Below are 19,784 nucleotides of genomic sequence, written 5' to 3'. Positions count from 1 at the left end.
TCATCCCTGCCCATGTGTGCCCTCTGTACTCTGTCAGTATGGTGTCTCTGAGTTCAGTCAGTGTATTTCCTGTTTTACTTTGAAGGTACTTGGCTGTATCCCAATTCAGGGTCTGCAGCCTTAAAGTACGCAGCCTCAACGATCCTCAAGGGCCGCGTACTTAAAGACCGCTAAGGCCGGAAGTGCGAGGCTTGTGAAATGGGACGGTCTAGCCTCCATTGCGCTGCCCAGGTTGCCTAGCAACCATGATACTAACAGCTGGAAACGTTTCATACAGCTTTGTTTGACAGAAATGAAGGAGAAAATCTTTTGTTCATTTGTTTGTTTGTTTCTACATGAGCTTTGATCATTCTCTGATTAAGCTCAGCTATTGAACGGCGTATATTTTAAAGTAAAGGCTTTAAAACCAAGTTAGTACAAACGTCACTAATGTCACATGACTTTGCCGACATGTGGCCAACAGGAATGTTTTAATGTTCTTCGTTATTAAACATTTGCACATAAATAAGTGACATAATATTCAGTACTTACTTAAAGTTTACTCTTCGGCGCCCCTCATCCGCCGTTTTTTTTCGGTAAAATTATCCACACCCACCGCCGCGCTATGCATTCTGGGATATGTTGGGCCATGAAGTCTACACCGCCACGTCCTTAAAATTCAGGGAAATGAAGGACGCATTTGAGGGCCGCATTTCGAGCAGCCTTCGAATTGGGACAGCCTTCGTCGCGTTGCTGTGACGTAATCGGCCTTAAAATGCGGCCTTTAAGGCTGCAGACCCTGAATTGGGATACAACCATAGTGTCCTCGCTGCTGGTTCGTCTGTGTTGTTTCCCCTCGGGTCTCCCTGCATCTTTGTTTCTGGTTTGTTTTGTTAGTTTTACCCAGTTTAGGTTTTCCAGTTTCATGTTCACCCACCATTGCTGTTTGAACCCACTCCTGTAAATAAATACTCACCTGCACCTGAGCTGCCGCCTTTTGGGTCCTTTCTACAAACTCCACACGTCTGCCACACCGGACGTGACAAAAAAGGAATAATGTCTGGTTAATGTGGGGATTGAGATATCAACATAATTAGTCTGTTAGAAAGTGAAAAGAGCAAAGTGTCTTGAGAAGAGCATAGTATTCACGGCTGAGTCGTGACAGTGGAAGGAAGTGAAAGCTGAAAATTTTTAGGGGAAACAACAGAATTCATAGTGGGAATAGGTCAGGGAAGAAAGTGGCAGAGAGAGAGAGAGTAAAACAGAGAAAGGAAAAGCGAGAGAGCTAGTGTGCTATGCCCGAGGACTTGAGGCTCACACAGAGCACAGTGCTGACAGAGAGACAGCAGGAGAGGGAAACTATAGAGAAAAATGTGAGCAGCCACAGCTTTTCACAATGATCGCGACTGTTAACACAGGGACACTTCTGCAGTACACAGATAACAAGAGCTGAAAAGGGATTACGAAAACTCAAACTGATCCAAGATTGAAGAACAGCGGAGCGGAGCTGGACAAACAGAAGCCCATAGGAGGTGGAGGATAACATGAACTAAAGAGACAACCTGACAGAACCAAAACATTTTCAATCCCTAAAAAAAACAAAAGACGGACACACAGGAAGGAGACTGTGGCAGCTTTCTTCAGTTTTTCTTTCCTTTTTGAAGACAAAACTCGAAGAAGCCGAAACTCTGGAAGAAGATTTGGACTAACCCTGGAGTATAGAGCTAATATTCTGCTCAGCAGCAAAGATGCCAAAGTCCTCCACCCATCTCGGTCAACCTGGATCAGCAGGTTCTAGAAGTCCCAGCTTAAGAAAAGAACAGCAGTTCAATCGCTCGTGCATGCTGCGGATTGGAGAGAGGCTGATGAGGGCGGGCAGTGAGAGCAACCTGGTCCAGAGACCCACTCCAGTGCAAAGTCTAAACCAGACTTCCTCATCTGGATTAGGGCAAAGGTCAAATGGCAGGACACAAACTTCAGCCCATGAGGACAAGCTCAGTAAGTGTACAAGAATAACCTCCAGCAAGGGTAGGAAGTCTTCCCTCTGTTAATCTAACTGAATGCTTTAATGACAAAATGTAACAAAAGTTATTCTCAGGATATATTTCAGAAAAACAATCTTCCAGCTCAGCTGCTGTCACAAAACTGGTTTTAAATTGAAAAAAGCAATGACTTTAATGTATTTTACCAACCATCTACATGTCCTCTTTCACTACATCCATGAATCTCCTCTGAGGTCTTCCTCTTTTCCACCTTCCTGGCACTCTATTTTCAACATCCAATATATCAACTATCTGTCTGTTGTATGGCCAAATCATTTCAATCTCTAGCTTTTCTGATTTCACTTCTAATTTTCTCAACTCTGGTGACTCTCAATAAAAATCTCAACGTCGTCAACTCCAACTACACCACCACCACCTCCAGTTCAGCCTCCTGTCTTTTTGTCAGTACCACCATCTCCATACATCATAGCAGGTCTCTTTACCATCTCGTGAACCTTCCCTTTCACGCTTGCTGCTCTCCATCTGTCACAAAACCCCCGCTGACACTATCCTGTCTGCACTCTCTTGTGCAGTATCTGTTGCTTTGGATGGCTAATCGCACGTATCTGCCTTTTCTTGACCTCTGTAAACATGCTGCAGTGTTCACTGCCTTAATTACAGGTCATACTGAATGAAAAATCAAATATATTTTGTGAAATATTTCATATCACTCCCAAAGCCTCTTACTACACTCTTCATTTCTTTGCATTGTAAAATGATGATATAACTATAGTTATCTATTTACTATTAGCTCGTGCCTGGAACGCCTCACTCACGAGGTGCCCAGGAGGGATTTGTCTCAGATGCCCGAACCATTTCAACTCTTTCCTTTCGTCTGGAGGAGTATCGGCTGTAGTCTGATGGACTCCTGGATGGCTGAACTCATCACCTTATCTCTCATTTCCACCACTGGTATTGTCAATCTTCTTTCAGTCAATACCCAAAGCTTGTGACCATAGGTGAGGGTGGGGACGTAGACCGATGGGTAAATAGAGAGCTTCACTGCTACGCTCAGCTCTCTCTTCACTACAATAGATCACTGCAGCCACAGCACCAGTCCGCCTGTCAATCTCCCACTCCCATCTTCCCTCACTTGTGAACAAGACCCTGATATACTTAAGCTGCTCCACTTGGGGCAGTAATTCGTTCCTGACTCAGAGTGGGCACTCCATCCTTTTCCGTCTGAGGTCTCAAGTCTGAAACCTCAGCCGGATCGTTCTTCCCGCCGCTTCACACTCAGCTGCAAGCCACTCCAGTGTGAGCTGGAGGCCACCACGTTTCAACTGATGTCTGTATTTTAGATTTCACAATGCAAGCACTGCTTGAATCGCTTGCACTGATGAAAAACCACTGCCATGTTTCATAAAAAAGCTTCGCTGTGGCATTTTTCACTTGCTCACTGGCTAAACGAAGACAGTCTTGCCTTTTTCCCTCAGGGGCATATTTGATGGTATTACAGTGAATATGTTCCAAGGCTGGCTTTTTGTGTCATCAATACAGATATTACTTTCCAAGGTGAGGATTGGCCTGCTCTTAATAGAGCTTGAGGGCTTTATTGGATGTTGTCTTAAGAAAGCTCAATACATATATACTTTTTCAATAAGCAAATCTACCCTGAAAACACTATTTAACTCCAACCCACTTCAGCAACACACTGGATCTTGTTCTGACATGTGGCATAGAAACTGAACATATAGCAGTTTTCCTGAAAATCTCTCCTGTCTGATCATTTCCTGATAACATTTACATTTACAATAATTGATTACACAGCAGTGGAGAGTAGACTTTATCAAAGTAGATGTCTTTCTGAAAGCGCTGTAACTAAGTTTAAGAATATAATCCAGCCACTGTTATCATCGTCAATGCCCTGTACCAACACAGAGCAGAGCAGCTATCTGAATGCTACCCCAACAGAGGTCGATTATCATTTCCTGATAACATTTACATTTACAATAATTGATTACACAGCAGTGGAGAATAGATTTCATCACAGTAGATGTCTTTCTGAAAGTGCTAAGTAAGTAAGTAAGTTTAAGGATATAATTCATCCACTGTCATCTTCTTCAATGCCGTGTGCCAGCACAGTACAGAGCAGCTACCTGAACACTACTCGCACCAAGGTCGATTATCTTGTTATCTTGTTCTTGTTGTTTTTAATTCTTGTACTTGACTCCCTAACACAACTCTCAAACACGCACCTTAAAACAGATAGTTCATACGCTGGAGAGGAAATGGTGTCTCACTAATTTAGAAGATCATCATTTAGCCTAGAAAAATACTCTCAGAGTGAAAAAAGAAACAGTTTAAAAAGTAGTTCGTCCGTTTTTTACTTCTAGGCGGGACTAGTATAATTCATTACTATGAATTAAGGATTAAGGATATTAAGGGTGTCCTAAAAACTGCCCGAAAAGCCTTCAGTTGATCCAAAATGCTGCAGCAAGAGTCCTGACAGGGACTAGAGAGAGAAAGATCATATTTCTCCTGTATTGGCTTCCCTTCATAGGCTCTATGTTAATTCCATCCATCCATCCATCTTCTTCTGCTTTACCCGGGGCCGGGTCGCGGGGGCAGCAGCCTAAGTAGACAAGCCCAGACCTCCCTCTCCCCAGCCACCTCCTCTAGCTTATCCAGGGGAACACTAAGGTGTAAGGCCAGCCGAAAGAAAATCAAGACAAGATGATAGTTTATTAAATTTTAATGAAATTATCAGATTGTTTCGGTGAAGTTTAATAAACTCCTTGCTGTCTAAAATATAACAGGACACCGGAGTAAATTCTCGAGCATCTCACACTTCTGATAATCAGCTGTCTGCTTGACGTTTATTCAGCTGTGTAAAAACTATAACTTTGAATTAAACTTTAAACTTGGCTGATCTCAGCCAAACCGATTTACTCAGGAACAAATAAAATACTAAAAAAAGCCAAACAACAACATTTTTAAGTTATCTAAGTGACTTATATATCATGTTTAACCTGAGTAGCGAAAGACGGCGGTGGGTTTGAAGACGATTTACCGGGAGTCCGGTGTTCTCACGGGCTAGAGTTAGCCTAGCCCCCGGCTAGCTATCGAGCTAGTGGGTAACAGACGTCTCCGAAAACGTCGGAGCGCTTTTGAAAATATGTGGTGTCTTGATAAACTGAGCAGATATTTGAGGTTTACACAGCTACATTCTCGCCTGAAAATATGTTAAATGTTTATTTTGTGACCCAGAAAGAATAATAAGAGTAATATTAAAACTAACTAGCTGCCGCCATTGTTGGAAACTGAGCTGGGCTGCGCGGACACAGCTTCTTCTTCGGGGTTTAACGGCAGCTGGCATCCTTGTACATGCAGTGCTGCCATCTTCTGTTTCAGTCCGTTATTACACTCTTAAATCCTACTACTTATTCCTGCGTCTTTTGTGATCTTACAAAGCTTCAAACGTCGCGTCGACTATTAAATCAGTCGTCGACGATTTTAATAGTCGACGTAATTGTCACGGTCTGCCGGGGCAAGCCGTGTGGTAATTATTTAGGACCCGGAAGCGGCAGCTCTGGTGCAGGTGAGTATTTATTTACAAAAGACAATACAACAGAAATGGCGCGGGTGAAGCTGTAACAGAAAACCTAAACTGGGCAAACTAACAAAACAAACCAGAACAAAGATGCAGGGAGGTCCGAGGAAATATACACAGAGAGATGGATGGAGAAACGCAGGGAGACCGAGGGGAAACAACACAGACGAACCAGCAACGACTAAGACAGAAGACACGACTTAAAAACACTCAGAGAACACAGGGAGATTACACACACAGGTGGGGGACACAGCTGGGAGTGATTAACGTGACGAGACTAGGGAGGCAAACTGAAAACACTCACATAAGACGCAGACCTTCACAATAAAACAGGAAACACACACACGCAAAGACACAGACTAGGAAACGCGGACTTAACACAGGAATAGATGAGCAGAACAGAATACACTAAACAGGAGGAACAACAGAACCAAAATCACACTAATAGAAAACACAAAACGCTGGGTCAAAAGGACCCAGGATCATGACAGTACCCCCCCCCCCCCTCAAAGGCTGCCACCAGACAGCCCAACAAGAAAACAAAACCACCAAAAAACAGAAAACAACCCAACCAGGGCGGGCGGCGGGGGTCCAGGACGGAGGGCCCGGAGCAAAACAGAACAGGCGCACAAGAGGGACAAAAAAACAAAAACAAAACACGAGCCAGCACCAAAAAGCAACAACAAAAGAATACACCGGAGCCCAAGAAAACAGAGTCCAAAACAAAAGAGTTCAGGGGGCCGGCCAGGGGGCTGACAGCACAGGAGTCCAAACAGTTCAGGAGGCCGACCGTGCGGAAGGCAACGGCGGCGACGTGGAAGCAGTTCAGGGGGCCGACCGTGCAGACGGCAACGGCGGCGACCCAGGTGACGGGGGTCCGGAGGCCGACCGTGCGGAAGGCAACGGCGGCGACTCAGACGAAGGGGGTCCGGGGGCCGGCCGCAAGGAAGGCCACGGCGGCGACGTGGAAGCAGTTCAGGGGGCCGACCGTGCGGACGGCAACGGCGGCGACCCAGGTGACGGGGGTCCGGAGGCCGGCCGCGCGGAAGGCAGCGGCGCCGACGTGGACGCGGTTCAGGGGGCCGACCGTGCGGAAGGCAACAGTGGCGACTCAGGCAAAGGGAGTCTGGGGGCCGCTTAAGATGGCGAAGGGGCCCAGCCAGTGGCCAGGAAAGTGGCCGGTTAGCTGCAGCCCCAGATGAGGCTGGACCAGACGAGGGCGAAGACTCGGAGGCTGGACCAGACGAGGGCGAAGAGGCTGCAGCTGGCGTGGATGAAGAGGCTGCAGCTGGCGTGGATGAAGAGGCTGCAGGCGGCGTGGATGAAGAGGCTGCAGGCGGCGTGGATGAAGAGGCTGCAGGCGGCGTGGATGAAGAGGCTGCAGGCGGCGTGGATGATGAGGCTGCAGGCGGCGTGGATGATGAGGCTGCAGGCGGCGTGGATGATGAGGCTGCAGCTGGCGTGGATGATGAGGCTGCAGCTGGCGTGGAAGCCGGAGGCGGAAGCGCTGCAGGCGGCGGCGTGGGAGCCGGAGGCGGCGTGGAAGCCGGAGGCGGCAGCACTGCAGGCGGTGGCGCGGAAGCCGGAGGCGGCGTAGAAGCCGGAGACGCAGCAGGCTGGACGGGTCCCTCTGACCCTCCAGCGGAGACAGGAGACGAAGGCCGGAGCGGTCCCTCGGACCCTCCAGCTGAAGCCATCACTAAGCCAGCAGTCATGGAGGCCACTAGCTGACACAAAGGCGACTGGCAATGCACTGACCACTGGCTCTGCCCAGGCAACGCTGACATGGTGCAGTTCTCAGGTGGCTGCTTAAACTTCAGGGGTCCAGAATCAGCTGGGGACTGAGACCTAGCCTCTGGGGAAGCCCTGGAGCGGCAAACTGTGCCAATGGCAGCTAAACCATGAAAAGCACCCTGAGTCGGAATAAGGCTTTCTCCCTGCATGGAGTGAATGAGTGAAACTGGTACTACTGGGGCCTGAACTACAGGTGACACTGGAGGCGCAGGGGCCTGAACCACAGGTGACACTGGAGGCAGAGCTGCGGGGGGCACTGGAGCTACGGGTAGCGGGGGCACTGGAGCGTGAACCGAGAGCGACGCCGGAGGCGCTGGAGCGCGAGCTGAAAGTGACTGCGGAGACTGAGCTGAAAGTGACTGCGGAGACTGAGCTGACAGTGGCTGCTGGGCGGCTGACTGAGCTGAGAGTGGCTGCTGGGCAGGCGACAAGCTGTTCACACCATCATCTGCCGCACAGAACACAGCCCCTGAATGAACAGTCACACAGTCCAAAAACGGAAAAGAGTCCCCACTCACCACAGCCGGCGAATTAGAAGTCCAAACGTCCGGCTGTGGGGTGCGCGCCGGCGGCGCGATCGGCGTTTCCTCCCCGCAGACGGCTCCGACGGGCCGGGCAGGAGCACATCCGACGAGTCGGGCAGCGAGGCAGGAGTGGCTGAGAGAAGGTGAGGTGTGTGCTGGAGAAAAGCCTGCATGGTCGGAGGAAGTGATTTCAAAAGCCATGGGAGGCCGGAAAAGAGCCGTTGTAGCCGCTTTTCAACGGTGCGGCGAAGCTCGTACGGAGGGTTCTCCAGCCACAGCCCGAGGAGGATTTCCACGTTGTAGCTGATGTCATCCTGGAGCTCCTCGGACGGATCGAGTGCCGCAGGGTCCATGTTGGCTGGTTCGTACTGTCACGGTCTGCCGGGGCAAGCCGTGTGGTAATTATTTAGGACCCGGAAGCGGCAGCTCTGGTGCAGGTGAGTATTTATTTACAAAAGACAATACAACAGAAATGGCGCGGGTGAAGCTGTAACAGAAAACCTAAACTGGGCAAACTAACAAAACAAACCAGAACAAAGATGCAGGGAGGTCCGAGGAAATATACACAGAGAGATGGATGGAGAGACGCAGGGAGACCGAGGGGAAACAACACAGACGACCCAGCAACGACTAAGACAGAAGACACGACTTAAAAACACTCAGAGAACACAGGGAGATTACACACAGGTGGGGGACACAGCTGGGAGTGATTAACGTGACGAGACTAGGGAGGCAAACTGAAAACACTCACATAAGACGCAGACCTTCACAATAAAACAGGAAACACACACACGCAAAGACACAGACTAGGAAACGCGGACTTAACACAGGAATAGATGAGCAGAACAGAATACACTAAACAGGAGGAACAACAGAACCAAAATCACACTAATAGAAAACACAAAACGCTGGGTCAAAAGGACCCAGGATCATGACAGTAATCGTGACTAGTCGACTGATCGTGGCAGCCCTACTCCCCTCCTCCCCTGCAGCTGAGCTACAAACCACACCCCGCCACATAGTTATCATGTCTTTTTTGTGAGTCTTTGTGTTTGTCCCAATTCCGAGGCTGCATTTGAAGGCTGATTACATCACAGCCAGGCAGCGAAGGCTGTCCCAATTCAAATGCATCCTTCATCACCCCAGATTTCAAGGATGGGTCGGTGGATCTTTCGTGGCCCAACCTATTAAAGAAAACATAGTGCGGCCCAAGAATAACTCCAAAACGTTAATTTTAAGTGTCACTTGTAGGCATTGCTTGAAATAGAATCAAATGTGAAAAAAACAAAAAACAAATGAAAGTCGTAGGATAAATTTGTTATTTATTGTATTTATGTATTTATTTTTGGCACAATAGTATATTAACAAATAAAGATGTTCTTCTTCTGATAATGGTATCACTCTATAAATGTTATTAGAAAAACATGACACTGACACTAATAGAAAATAATTACCTAGACCAGAGACTCTGCTTTGCCAAAAGGCTAGAGGGCTTTCGCTTCATATTGTGCTACTGCTTTGAAACATTCACTGACCCTGTCCTGGCTCATTTTTGTCTTTGCTGTAAGGGAAAATTGTGTTGGCTCAACACTATGCTACAGATGCAACCGATCAAGTAAAACTGAAAAAAAAAAGCATAGAAAGAAAAGATATAATCTACTTTATTATTCAGTAAGTACAAGCATTTTTTTTTAAAGACACACGCTTACATTGATGGGCAGCAAGGTAGCTTTGTGGTTAGCAGTGTTGCCTCATAGCAAAAGTCCTGATTTCACCATGTGACCGGGGCCTTTCTGTGTGGCGTTAGCATGTTTCTCCCTATGCTTGTGTGAGTTCTCTCTAAGTACTCCGGCTTCCTCCAACAGTCCATTACCGTACTTACCACTGAAACACACTTACCCTAACCCCCTCAGGCCTATGTTAGAAGGATTTAGAAGATCTACCATAGAACCAAGTGCACCAGAGCTTATATTATATTTTTACATGTTGTGGAGCCATTTTTGGGAGCATTTCAAGTTGCTATACATCAATACAACCATTACAGCCTAAATTTTAATAATATGTCTGCATTAAGTGCATAGTAATTACATAGATTGCAAAAAAGTGCAATAAACTACAAAAAAATTGAAAATCGTTTTTGTTTTTTAACATATATTTCTAGTTAGAGAAATTTAAGAGGCTTATCCCTCAAAACTGTAAATACAAAAAAGTTGCACAAAATAGTTTCCCACCACAGGAAATTTATTTTGAGTGTCTTCATAGTTTTATTTTTGAAATACACCAATTTTTATATACTGCAGGAAAGTTATGTTTGTTATCGTTTTTATCGTTAACTCGGTTTTCCTGGGTCTTTTCACGTGTGTTATGAATAAATCTTCTTTTTTTCGGTACCGGTACTAGTTTTATTTTGTTGTATTTATCCGCGACATCTTAAAGGCCGGTCCGTGAAAATATTGTCGGGCATAAACTGGTCCATGACGCAAAAAAGGTTGGGGACCGCTGGTTTAAATGGTCTAACATTGCTACTGCTAGTGATTGGGGAACTTTGTTCTATTTCCATTCCCACCCCCTGACTTACCCACCATCACAGAGACTGAACTGGGTTTTCCTGTCATGTACCCTTTGTTTTGGGCATCAGGCTGCAGCTGTGCACTAATTTGAGCAGTTTGTTTGTGGGGCTCATGCGCATTCCAGAATCACCTACTGCACCTCCCAACAGTGGCTGATGATCCCAGCGTTCCGACTGGACTTCCTGCTGAAATTGATTGAACTGGTGTTGCATTTCCAGCCACTGTTTATCTGGCATTGAATGTCAGACGAACGGTGCTCTAGGCCCAGGAACATCACTGGCCTGATGCAGCATGCTACATTGTTTGTCCCAGGTGGTTGTGGTGATATACTGCAAGATGCTGTAGATGCAGCAGCAGCAATAGTTGCAGGACACACTGGCTGGCACCTTCATTAATATCACACTCAACTAACTGTGTTTTATCTTCGCATTGCACTGATGGGTGGACAGTTCTCAAGTGCCTGTTTTCTTGCAGACTCTACACTCTGCCCATGTATTGTCAGTAAAATTTAAATGTTTCCAGATTTTGCTTCTTTTCTTGATGTCACTGATTTTCTTTACTATACCTTTCTAATGTGTTGTCTCTTGTTGTTGCCCCTGGCTCTCATTCTCTCTCTTACTCCCGCTCTGTTTGTGTACTACTGCAAGTGTAACTACCACCCTTCCCCCCTCTGCTCAGCACAAACACCAAGGCTCACGTGTTCGTGTCGTTCGCTTTTGTTCGTGACCGACACATCACTAGTTAGTATCTTGGCCAAGGATATTTGGCATGTAGACTGGAGCAGTCAGGCATCCAACCTTCTAATTAGCAAATGACCTGCTCTACCTCCTGAGCTACACCCATCCCAGTGGGATGGCTTTGTCTAAAGACAGAACAATTCAATTCAAATAAGTTTTAGTTATATAGAACCAATTCACAACAGCCTCGAGGTGCTTTATGTTGTAAGGTAAAGACTAATGAGCAAACACCTGAAGACGGTTGCTGTTAAAAACCTAAAAAGGAAAAGTTGAAATCTAAGGGTTCCAGAGATTTGGATCTGAAAAATAATTTATGTTTATTTTAGTGCTGTCAATAGATTAAAAAAATTGACTAATTAATCTCACAATTTTCTGTAATTAATTGCGATTAATTGATCAATAGCCTGGTTGCAATTACATTTTTTCAATGTTATATTTAACCTTGTAACAGACATTTATGCAACATAATGAAGTAAATGCAGAATAAACACAAAGAATGTATGCTTAAATTCAAAGAAAAAAAATACAGTAGTATACTAATACAGTATACATACATACATTATATACTATATAATATATATTAGTGCTGTCAAATAATTAAAATATTTAATCGGTTACAGTGAATTAATTTTGATTAATCACAATTAAATATCATTCATTTTTTATTCTATATTAATTGCATTTCATTTTGCATGACCAAACAGACTTGAGAAAAAAGGGAAAATATACGCACTTAACATGTTTATTGAACATCCTGCACATCCATGTTAACAAAGAAATCTGGATACATTTATCCACTCTCTCTGCCACTCTTGGGGAGGCAAACCAAAGCTATGTAGGCGCTCGTTCTCAACGATATTAATAGGTCTGCAGTTTGTTGTAATGCACTTCTCAATTGTGTCTGTCAATATTTCCGACGTAGCTTTACTGAGCCCCCGATGCTCCGTGAGTGGTTTGTCACAAGCTGGGTGACACATTGGCCAAAGTGCTAGCAGCATACGTCAATGTGATATTTTAAGCTGGAAGTGCTTCAGTGAAAAGAAAATTCCTTCTTGCACAATGTGCATAATACTTTATGTCAACTGTTCCGTCTTGTTATTTTTTTAATACTCAGATTTCCCATCAAGGGCCAATGTGCGTTTATCATCTTCCATATTGAAATGATTGGTGCAGCTGCCCATCACTACCAGATCAACTGCCCATTTGCACATGTGCAATGGTAACTCTACTTGAACAAACTGCCCGAAATGCGTTGACAGAAAACATTTTGAGTTATTCTGCACTTCAGATGCATTAATTGCATTAAAAATTTTAATCGCATTGACTGTGATGGCAGATTCATTTGTGTTAACACGGTAATTTTGACCAGTTTATTTATGATTTATGATTTGTTCAATTATATTTTAAGCTCTGAATATAAGGCTTGTATACAAAATGCTTTTAATTCACTGAGAGTCAGATGGCATTGATCAAATGCAAGGAAAATCAGAGCTGGGGTGGGAATGAGGTGGGGTTTTCTACATAAAAGATCACTGCTTCCCAACAGCACAAGCTGTTTGTCCTGTATAAAGTACAACGTAAATGTCTCTTCATGCTGATGGTGTAATCTGAGTCTATGGTTCTTAAAGGTCATGGGTTGTCACAGTTTTCTCCAGTCACTGAGTTAAGTAACTGCATGTCCAACCAAACACATGCACGCACTTTCCCAGTAGAGCAGCTTGTATCATAAGTTGTTATTATTGATAAGATATTACTGAATGTTGACTTGTTTTGAAAGGATATATAAACGTCATTTTAAAATCCTTCATCCTGATGGTCTAAAAGTCAGACTTGCTTGAGTAAAATTGAAAAAACTGCCTTTCCACTTCACTGTGTTTTTCTCATTGTGTTAGATGAAAGTACTCGAAGAGTGGACCAACATCAGTGTATATAACATTTTTCATTCAAACATTTAAAAAAATGCAAAACTGTCACGATTTACGGGGCAAGCCGTGTGGGATTAAAGTCCGAAACAGAAAAATTGTCCTTTTTACTCACCACAGCCAGCCGATCTGAAATCCACTGGGAGAAACCCCAATGTATGTACGTATTTGCATATTTTGGCATATTTTAAATGTTTTGGATCATCACACTAATTTGATATTGGACAAAGACAACATTAGTTACCCCAAAATGTAGGTTTTAAATGATGACTTAATTTATTATGGGATATAAGCTATCCAAACCTGCCTAACCCTGTGTAAGAAAATAAACCTAAACCTAAGACCTAGTTGTGCCACCTTTGGCAGCAAGAGTGGCAACAAACCATTTGTGATAATGATAAAGATAAGTCTTTTCACATCACTGTGGAGGAATTTTTCGCCCAGTATGCTTTGCTGAATTGTTTTAATTGAGCCATTTTGGTAGGTTTCCAAGCATGAATGAGCTATTTAAGGTCATGCCTGTGCATTTTTGAACCATTTAGTCTATTTGCTGGTTTTAGATCATTGTCCTGCTGAATAACCTATGCATGCTTGGGTTTCAGGACGTTAATTAATGTGCAGAACCAAAAAATTCTTCTACAGGATCTTCTGGTAGAGAGCTGAATTCCCGGTTCTGTTATTTATGGCAATTCATTAAGGTCCTGAAGCAGCAAAACAGCATCAGACTGTCATACAACCACCACCATGTTTGATTGTTAGTATTATAATCTTTTTATGAAATGCTGTGTTTGTTTTACACCAGATGTAATGCAAACCTTCCAAAAAGTTGTGTCCTCTGTACACAAAATATTTTCTTGGAGATCACCAAGAATGTTGGCAAATATAGGAAAAGCCCTTATGTTCTTTGGATGATCTGATATCCTCGTGTTGGTGTTGTTCCCAGATCATCATGAAAATGTTGTTCCAGGTTCAACATTGCAAGTGACCAATCACATTATTGTGACGTTATTCTTTTGCGCACCAATCCATTCGTGCATTTATGAAATTCCAATGTTGCAAGAACAATATCAATTCTGCTTAGTGTTTATTAAAGGGTCAGGGTCAGGGTCCGTTGATCGGCGGACAAAGGCGGTTTCTCGCAGCTTAAGTACAGTTTTTTGTTTTACGACGGTTTTTCCCGAAGTCGCAAAAGTATGACATCACAACATTCTGATTGGTCACTTGCAATGTTGATCCTGGAACAACCTTTAGTATGATGATCTGGGAACAACACCAACACGAGGATATCAGATCGTGCATGTTCTTTTTGGTCAGGAGTGGTTTTTTGCCTTCGTGGTTTCCCATGGATGCCATTGTTGCCCATCCTTTTTCATGCTGTTGAATCATGAACTCTGAACCTAACTGAGGCAAGTGAAACCTGCAATTCTGCTTGGTTCTGGGTTCTTTGGAGATCTCCTGGATGAGACATTGGTGTTGTCTTGGAGCAATTTTGGTAGGCTGGACACTCCTAGGTTCATCACTATTTTAAATTTTCTTCTATTTGTGGGATAATGGCTGTCACTGTGGTTTGCTGTAGTCCCAAAGCATTAGGAATTACTTTGTAGCCCATTCCAGACTTATAGATATGTCAGCGGTAGGTGCCAGGTACTTTGAGATAGCTTAACTAATGAAATAACCATTTCAATCAAATCTGCATTTTGTATTTACTCTGATTATCTTTGTGTAATAATAAAATTTGTTTGGTATACTGAAACATTCAAGCATGATAAAAATGTGAAAAAACAAGGAATCAGGACAGAGACGAATGCTTTTTCATAGCACTGTAGATCAATACTACTGATTAACAGAATTTTTACTGTTGTTTAGACTGCATATGTGAAGGTGATATACGATGTTGTTGTTAATGTGTGGGCGTCTATTTATTTATATTTTGTAGTGCTATTATATTAAGAAAACTGAGCAAGGTGACAAATCCAAACTTGATCACATATGAATGTGTTAGTTTCATTTTTAGTTTTCACACAAAGAAAGTTCAGGTATCATAGTGTTTACATTTAAAGAAAATGTTTTCGTCCACTCACAATAAAAAAATAAATCCTTCCAGCTATGTTAGAAAAACCATCCAACCAGAAAAAATGTCCTTATTTCAGACAATGCTCCAGGACAGGTTTAAATGTCAAGAAGATGATGTAAATATACTCTGTATCTGTACACTACAAGAAATGGGTGAATTTAAAACTTATGCTCGTTAAGTACTGGTGTCCATTATTATTCAGTGATTTTTGGCCATACAAGCAACACAAAATAGAATCTTGCCCAAGGATATTTGAAGTTATTAAACAAGATATTTACTTGTATATTTCTACATGGAAGTTATTGCAGTCCTTGAAATCCTTGAAAGGACATACAAAAACTATGATGAACCATTCATTTTACTATTTAACTGGAGATTTACAAGTTGGTAACTCATGACAAGGTAAAAGACAAAATAAACATTGAAATATTTTAAACATAAGTTTCCATTTCTACCACTTCTAAAAACATACTTGATGACACAATATACACACTAATACTGTCATGGTTGGCTGTGTGGCAGGCAGGCAAGCAGGAGTGGTGGATCCAAAATGCAGGACTCAGACACAGAAGTACAACTTAAAGCGCAGCTTTATTGCTGGGAAAAACCTCTTACTAAACTAAACTCACCAAAAGACAAACAAAAACACTGGTGGACTAAAACACTGTAGCAGAAATACTGAACTGGAGCTGGAGACAAAACACTGGAAACACAGAGGCAAAACACACAGCTTGTTGAGGGTACGACGCGACATTGACTTAGAGAAACAGGGTTTAAATACACTGGGAAGTAACGAAGGGAATGAGACACAGAAGGAGAGCACAGCTGGGAGAAATCAGAACTGACGAGACAAGGAAGCGTAACCTGAACACATTCACATAAGACACGGACCTTCAAAGTAAAACACGAAGTATGACAGAGACGCAAACTTGACATGGTGGAGACAGCAACTAAGAAACACAGAGACATAACCAGTAAGGCAGAGGACTCGATAAACCAAAGGACACAGAGGGAAACTCAAACATGCAGACACAGACTTACACAGAACAGAGGGGACACAGAGAAACACGAAGGGCAAGGGATCAAAACTAGAAACCATAGAATAAATCACACACAAGTACAATAATACAAAAATCACAAAGAACTAAAAACGCTGGGTCAGGAGACCCAGGACCATGACAAATACGTGTTTTAATGTAACCTACCATGTGTAGATGTGATGCGTTAATGTGCGCTGGTTAATTTGCATATTTCTCCTAATACAGGACAGACAATTTTTGTCCCGTCACACAAAACGTGGACTATAGAGCTGTTTGAAATATGACAATTTCATATTTGAACTATCAAGCAGCAATGTGCACTGCTCAAAAATACTAAAGGAGCACTTTGAAAACACATTTTTGGTCAGACATTCACACCAGTGGCATGCAGAAGGTCATTTTGTAGGGATCTATCAGTGCTCATCCTGTTCCTCCTTCACAAAGGAGCCGAGAACAGTCCTGCAGATTGGTTAAGGACCTTCTATGATCCTGTCCAGCTCTTCTTGACTTCCTATCTCCTATCTCTCCTCTATGGTGTTGAGACTGTTCTGGAAGACACAGTAAACCTTCTGGCAATGGCACATGTTGATGTGCCACCTTGGAGGAGTTGGACCACTGTGCAACTTCTGGAGTGTCCAGGCCAAGCTACCAATACTGACACTGAGCCAAATGCAAAAGTACAGTCAGAAAAGACCAGAAGGGAAAAATATCAGCGTCCTCCATATATAAAACCATTCCTGTTTGGGGGAGTGGAGGGGGCTGTCTTATTCCCTTCCCCCCTCTAGTGCACCTGTTGTTTATTTCATTAACACCAAAGCAGCTGATTAGTGATTAACAATCCCCTCAGCTACTTAACTGACCACATTAATATCCCACAAGTGTAAATGACTTGATGATATACTCTAATAAAAACTGTTCCTATAATTTTTGAGGAGTGTATAAACACGCCTGAATAAACATATATCCTCGTGCTAGTGCACTGATGGTTGTCAGCTGACATTGTTTTAACCTGCCAGTCTCCTTCTGTGCTATCTGCAAGTCTTAAAAGTCTGATCAAGATTACTTACAGTTGTCATGGGATAACTGAGATCATTGAAATTATATATTATATAAATTATAAATATATAATTGTAATATTTTCCATCGAAACATGAAGATAAATAGGTATACCTGTACGAAGTATTTATAAGTAACAGTGAGTACAGTCAGAATCAGTGTGTTTCTTATGTCTCACCTGTGTTGTAAATCAGCTGTGCTGTCGTTGTTGGTTTTGTTTTGTTGTTGTTTTTTAAAACAGGTTATTCTGGGTCTGTATGTGTTGAGGATTGGTGGGGGAAGAACAGTGGATTTATTTACAGTGAACTGTACAAATAATATATACAGTTCAATTACTCTGTGGCTCCTTCGAAGCAGCTCCCAGAAAGTTCTCTCCACTGTGCGATGTTAGTGAAAAACAGTTTCAAACAATCCATGCTCCGACCCGTGGCTCCTCTCTCGTACTTCTCCCGTGAATCCGCTCTCGTGAAAGACACTCTCTGCTCCCGATTCCTGACAACAAAAACACACGTTGACAGGCAATATAAACAATAAGCGAAGTTCAAACATGATCACGGCCGTACTGATGAGGATTAACTCAATGATCCAGCGTTAACTGGAGCCTGGCTGCACTGCTAGATAGGTTGCTCTTATGACTCAGTCAGCACAGCTGATGAGGGGTGACGAGGTCCGGCTACCTCCAGCACTGGACACTTCCAGATTGAGAAGTTGCATCGGCAACCAAAACATCGAGGAGCGAGAGAAAAACAAAAACACAAGGAGACAGAGAAAGAGGGAGACACTAACAAAAAACAGCACACACGAGCACAACGGGCAGGTCGGCCGCAGAGGACTACCGATCCGTGACAATATGTGTGTATGTCGGAGCCTGTAGATGTGAGGTGTGGATGGAAATGCCACACATCTATACTGATGGCATCATTCTCAGCAGCTATGGGAGTAGGTTGGAGTTAGGGCTGAATCAGTGACATTTAAACTCCACTAACAATCCTTTGCCTGTGAAATGCCAAAGCTTATTAAAGTCATGCAATCAAGTTACAGCGAAGATACTGGAGGGAAGTTACATGTACAAGTAAAAGATATTGTTTCATCTTAGCAAACAAAGAGGAGTAGAGGAGCAGAGGTTAATAGCTGCAGGCTTTGTGAAGTCTTTAAACTATACATGGAGTATTTTTAGCATAAGGCGCCTGTACGTGATGGTGGACTCAAAGGCAGAGCCAGATGCAGACACACAAGCTTTATTTACAGAACATGAATGCAAGAGTAAATTCAACAAGGGACTCATGGCTTAGGAAACTTGCTCATTTCCACATTGACCAAAAAATGTTAACTTTGTTTTATCGTTCTTTTATTGAGTCTGTTTTATCCTTTTGTTTGGTGGCATGGTTCAGCCAGACCTCTGTCACAGAGAAAAACTCTCTAAATCAGATAGTGAGATGGTCCAGTCGTCTGATAGCTGAGCCACAGTCTTGTTTAGCCTCCCTGTACTCTAAGCAGGTACAGAGGATGGCTTTATCAGTCCTTAAAAATGGTTCCCGTCCTCTAAAGGGTGAATTTCAGCTTCTTCCCTCAGGACGGAGGTTTCTACTTCCGAGATGCAGGACAAAGTGTTATAAAAACAGCTTTTTTGCTGTCACTGAATTAAATAAGAACTGTTTTTGATTCGAAATATTAAAATTACTATATATGTGCCACAGTGAGGTTTATATCTTTACTAGGTATGTGTGTTTTTAAAGGGATGCCAAATGCTGTCATTTTTTCTGTAAAGCAAATTTACCTTGCCTATGGGTATAAATAAAGTTACCTTGACCTTGTGGCTTGGTGACTAGACATGGCAAGGGTGTAATGGTCTAATGCAGTAAACTGTGAACAGAGGAGAGGTGGGTAGCGGGGAACTGTTAACTACTTATCCAGGAGTGAAGTGTGAATGGCTCAGTTTGAAGGAAGAGTCTGTGATGCTTTGTGGAAGGGGGGGTGACGGTCCGCGATGAGGGCTGACCTGAGTTCCAAGGGATCCTGTGAGGAGTGGTAACAAGAGGGCAGGTAGGTGCGATATTGAAACCCCATTCCGGGAGACGGCGCGTGAAGCTGGGTGGCAAATGCTGGGAGTATGATCCAATGATGAGTGGAGCAGTTGCATGACCAGAGAGCTGTAGCACAAAGAAAAGAAAGTAATGGGCTGAGTACTGGCATAACCTGTGATACATGGGATGAATCTTTAGAGATGTAGGGAGTTTGAGTTTGACAGCGGATGGTGAGATTTTTACGGTCGAGCCGTGGGGCAGACCGAGTGAAGTGAGTGGACCAGGAGCAGACAGAGGCAAGGAGACTGAACTTCAGTTACAAACCAAAAACGAGCCTTTATTGTGGCTGACATGAATACTACTGAAATGGAAGCAAACATGGGTAAGAGCTAACTGAAAACCTACACTGGGAAAAACTAAGATAATTGAGCAAACACAGACGATACAGAGGAACTATGATAACCATGAA

General features: G+C 43.5%; 2 protein-coding genes across 2 annotated transcripts in view; both read left to right on the top strand.

Moving 5' to 3' along the window:
- tmem68 (transmembrane protein 68) overlaps nt 1-19,784 on the top strand; it is a 287,792-nt gene that overhangs the window by 183,879 nt on the left and 84,129 nt on the right. The window lies entirely within an intron of this gene.
- The window catches only part of LOC146498450 (uncharacterized), a 93,784-nt gene continuing 74,831 nt past the window's right edge, over nt 832-19,784 (top strand). Inside the window, exon 1 of the mRNA XM_085141092.1 lies at nt 832-2,007. Coding sequence (XP_084997218.1) covers nt 1,728-2,007 — 280 coding nt within the window. The 5' untranslated portion in view covers nt 832-1,727. The remainder of the gene's footprint in view (nt 2,008-19,784) is intronic.

Source organism: Neolamprologus multifasciatus, chromosome 18 (genome assembly GCF_963576455.1).
Source record: "Neolamprologus multifasciatus chromosome 18, fNeoMul1.2, whole genome shotgun sequence".
NCBI lineage: Eukaryota > Metazoa > Chordata > Actinopteri > Cichliformes > Cichlidae > Neolamprologus > Neolamprologus multifasciatus.
Note: the sequence above shows the minus strand (reverse complement) of the source record. Positions and strands in the feature narration are given on the sequence as shown.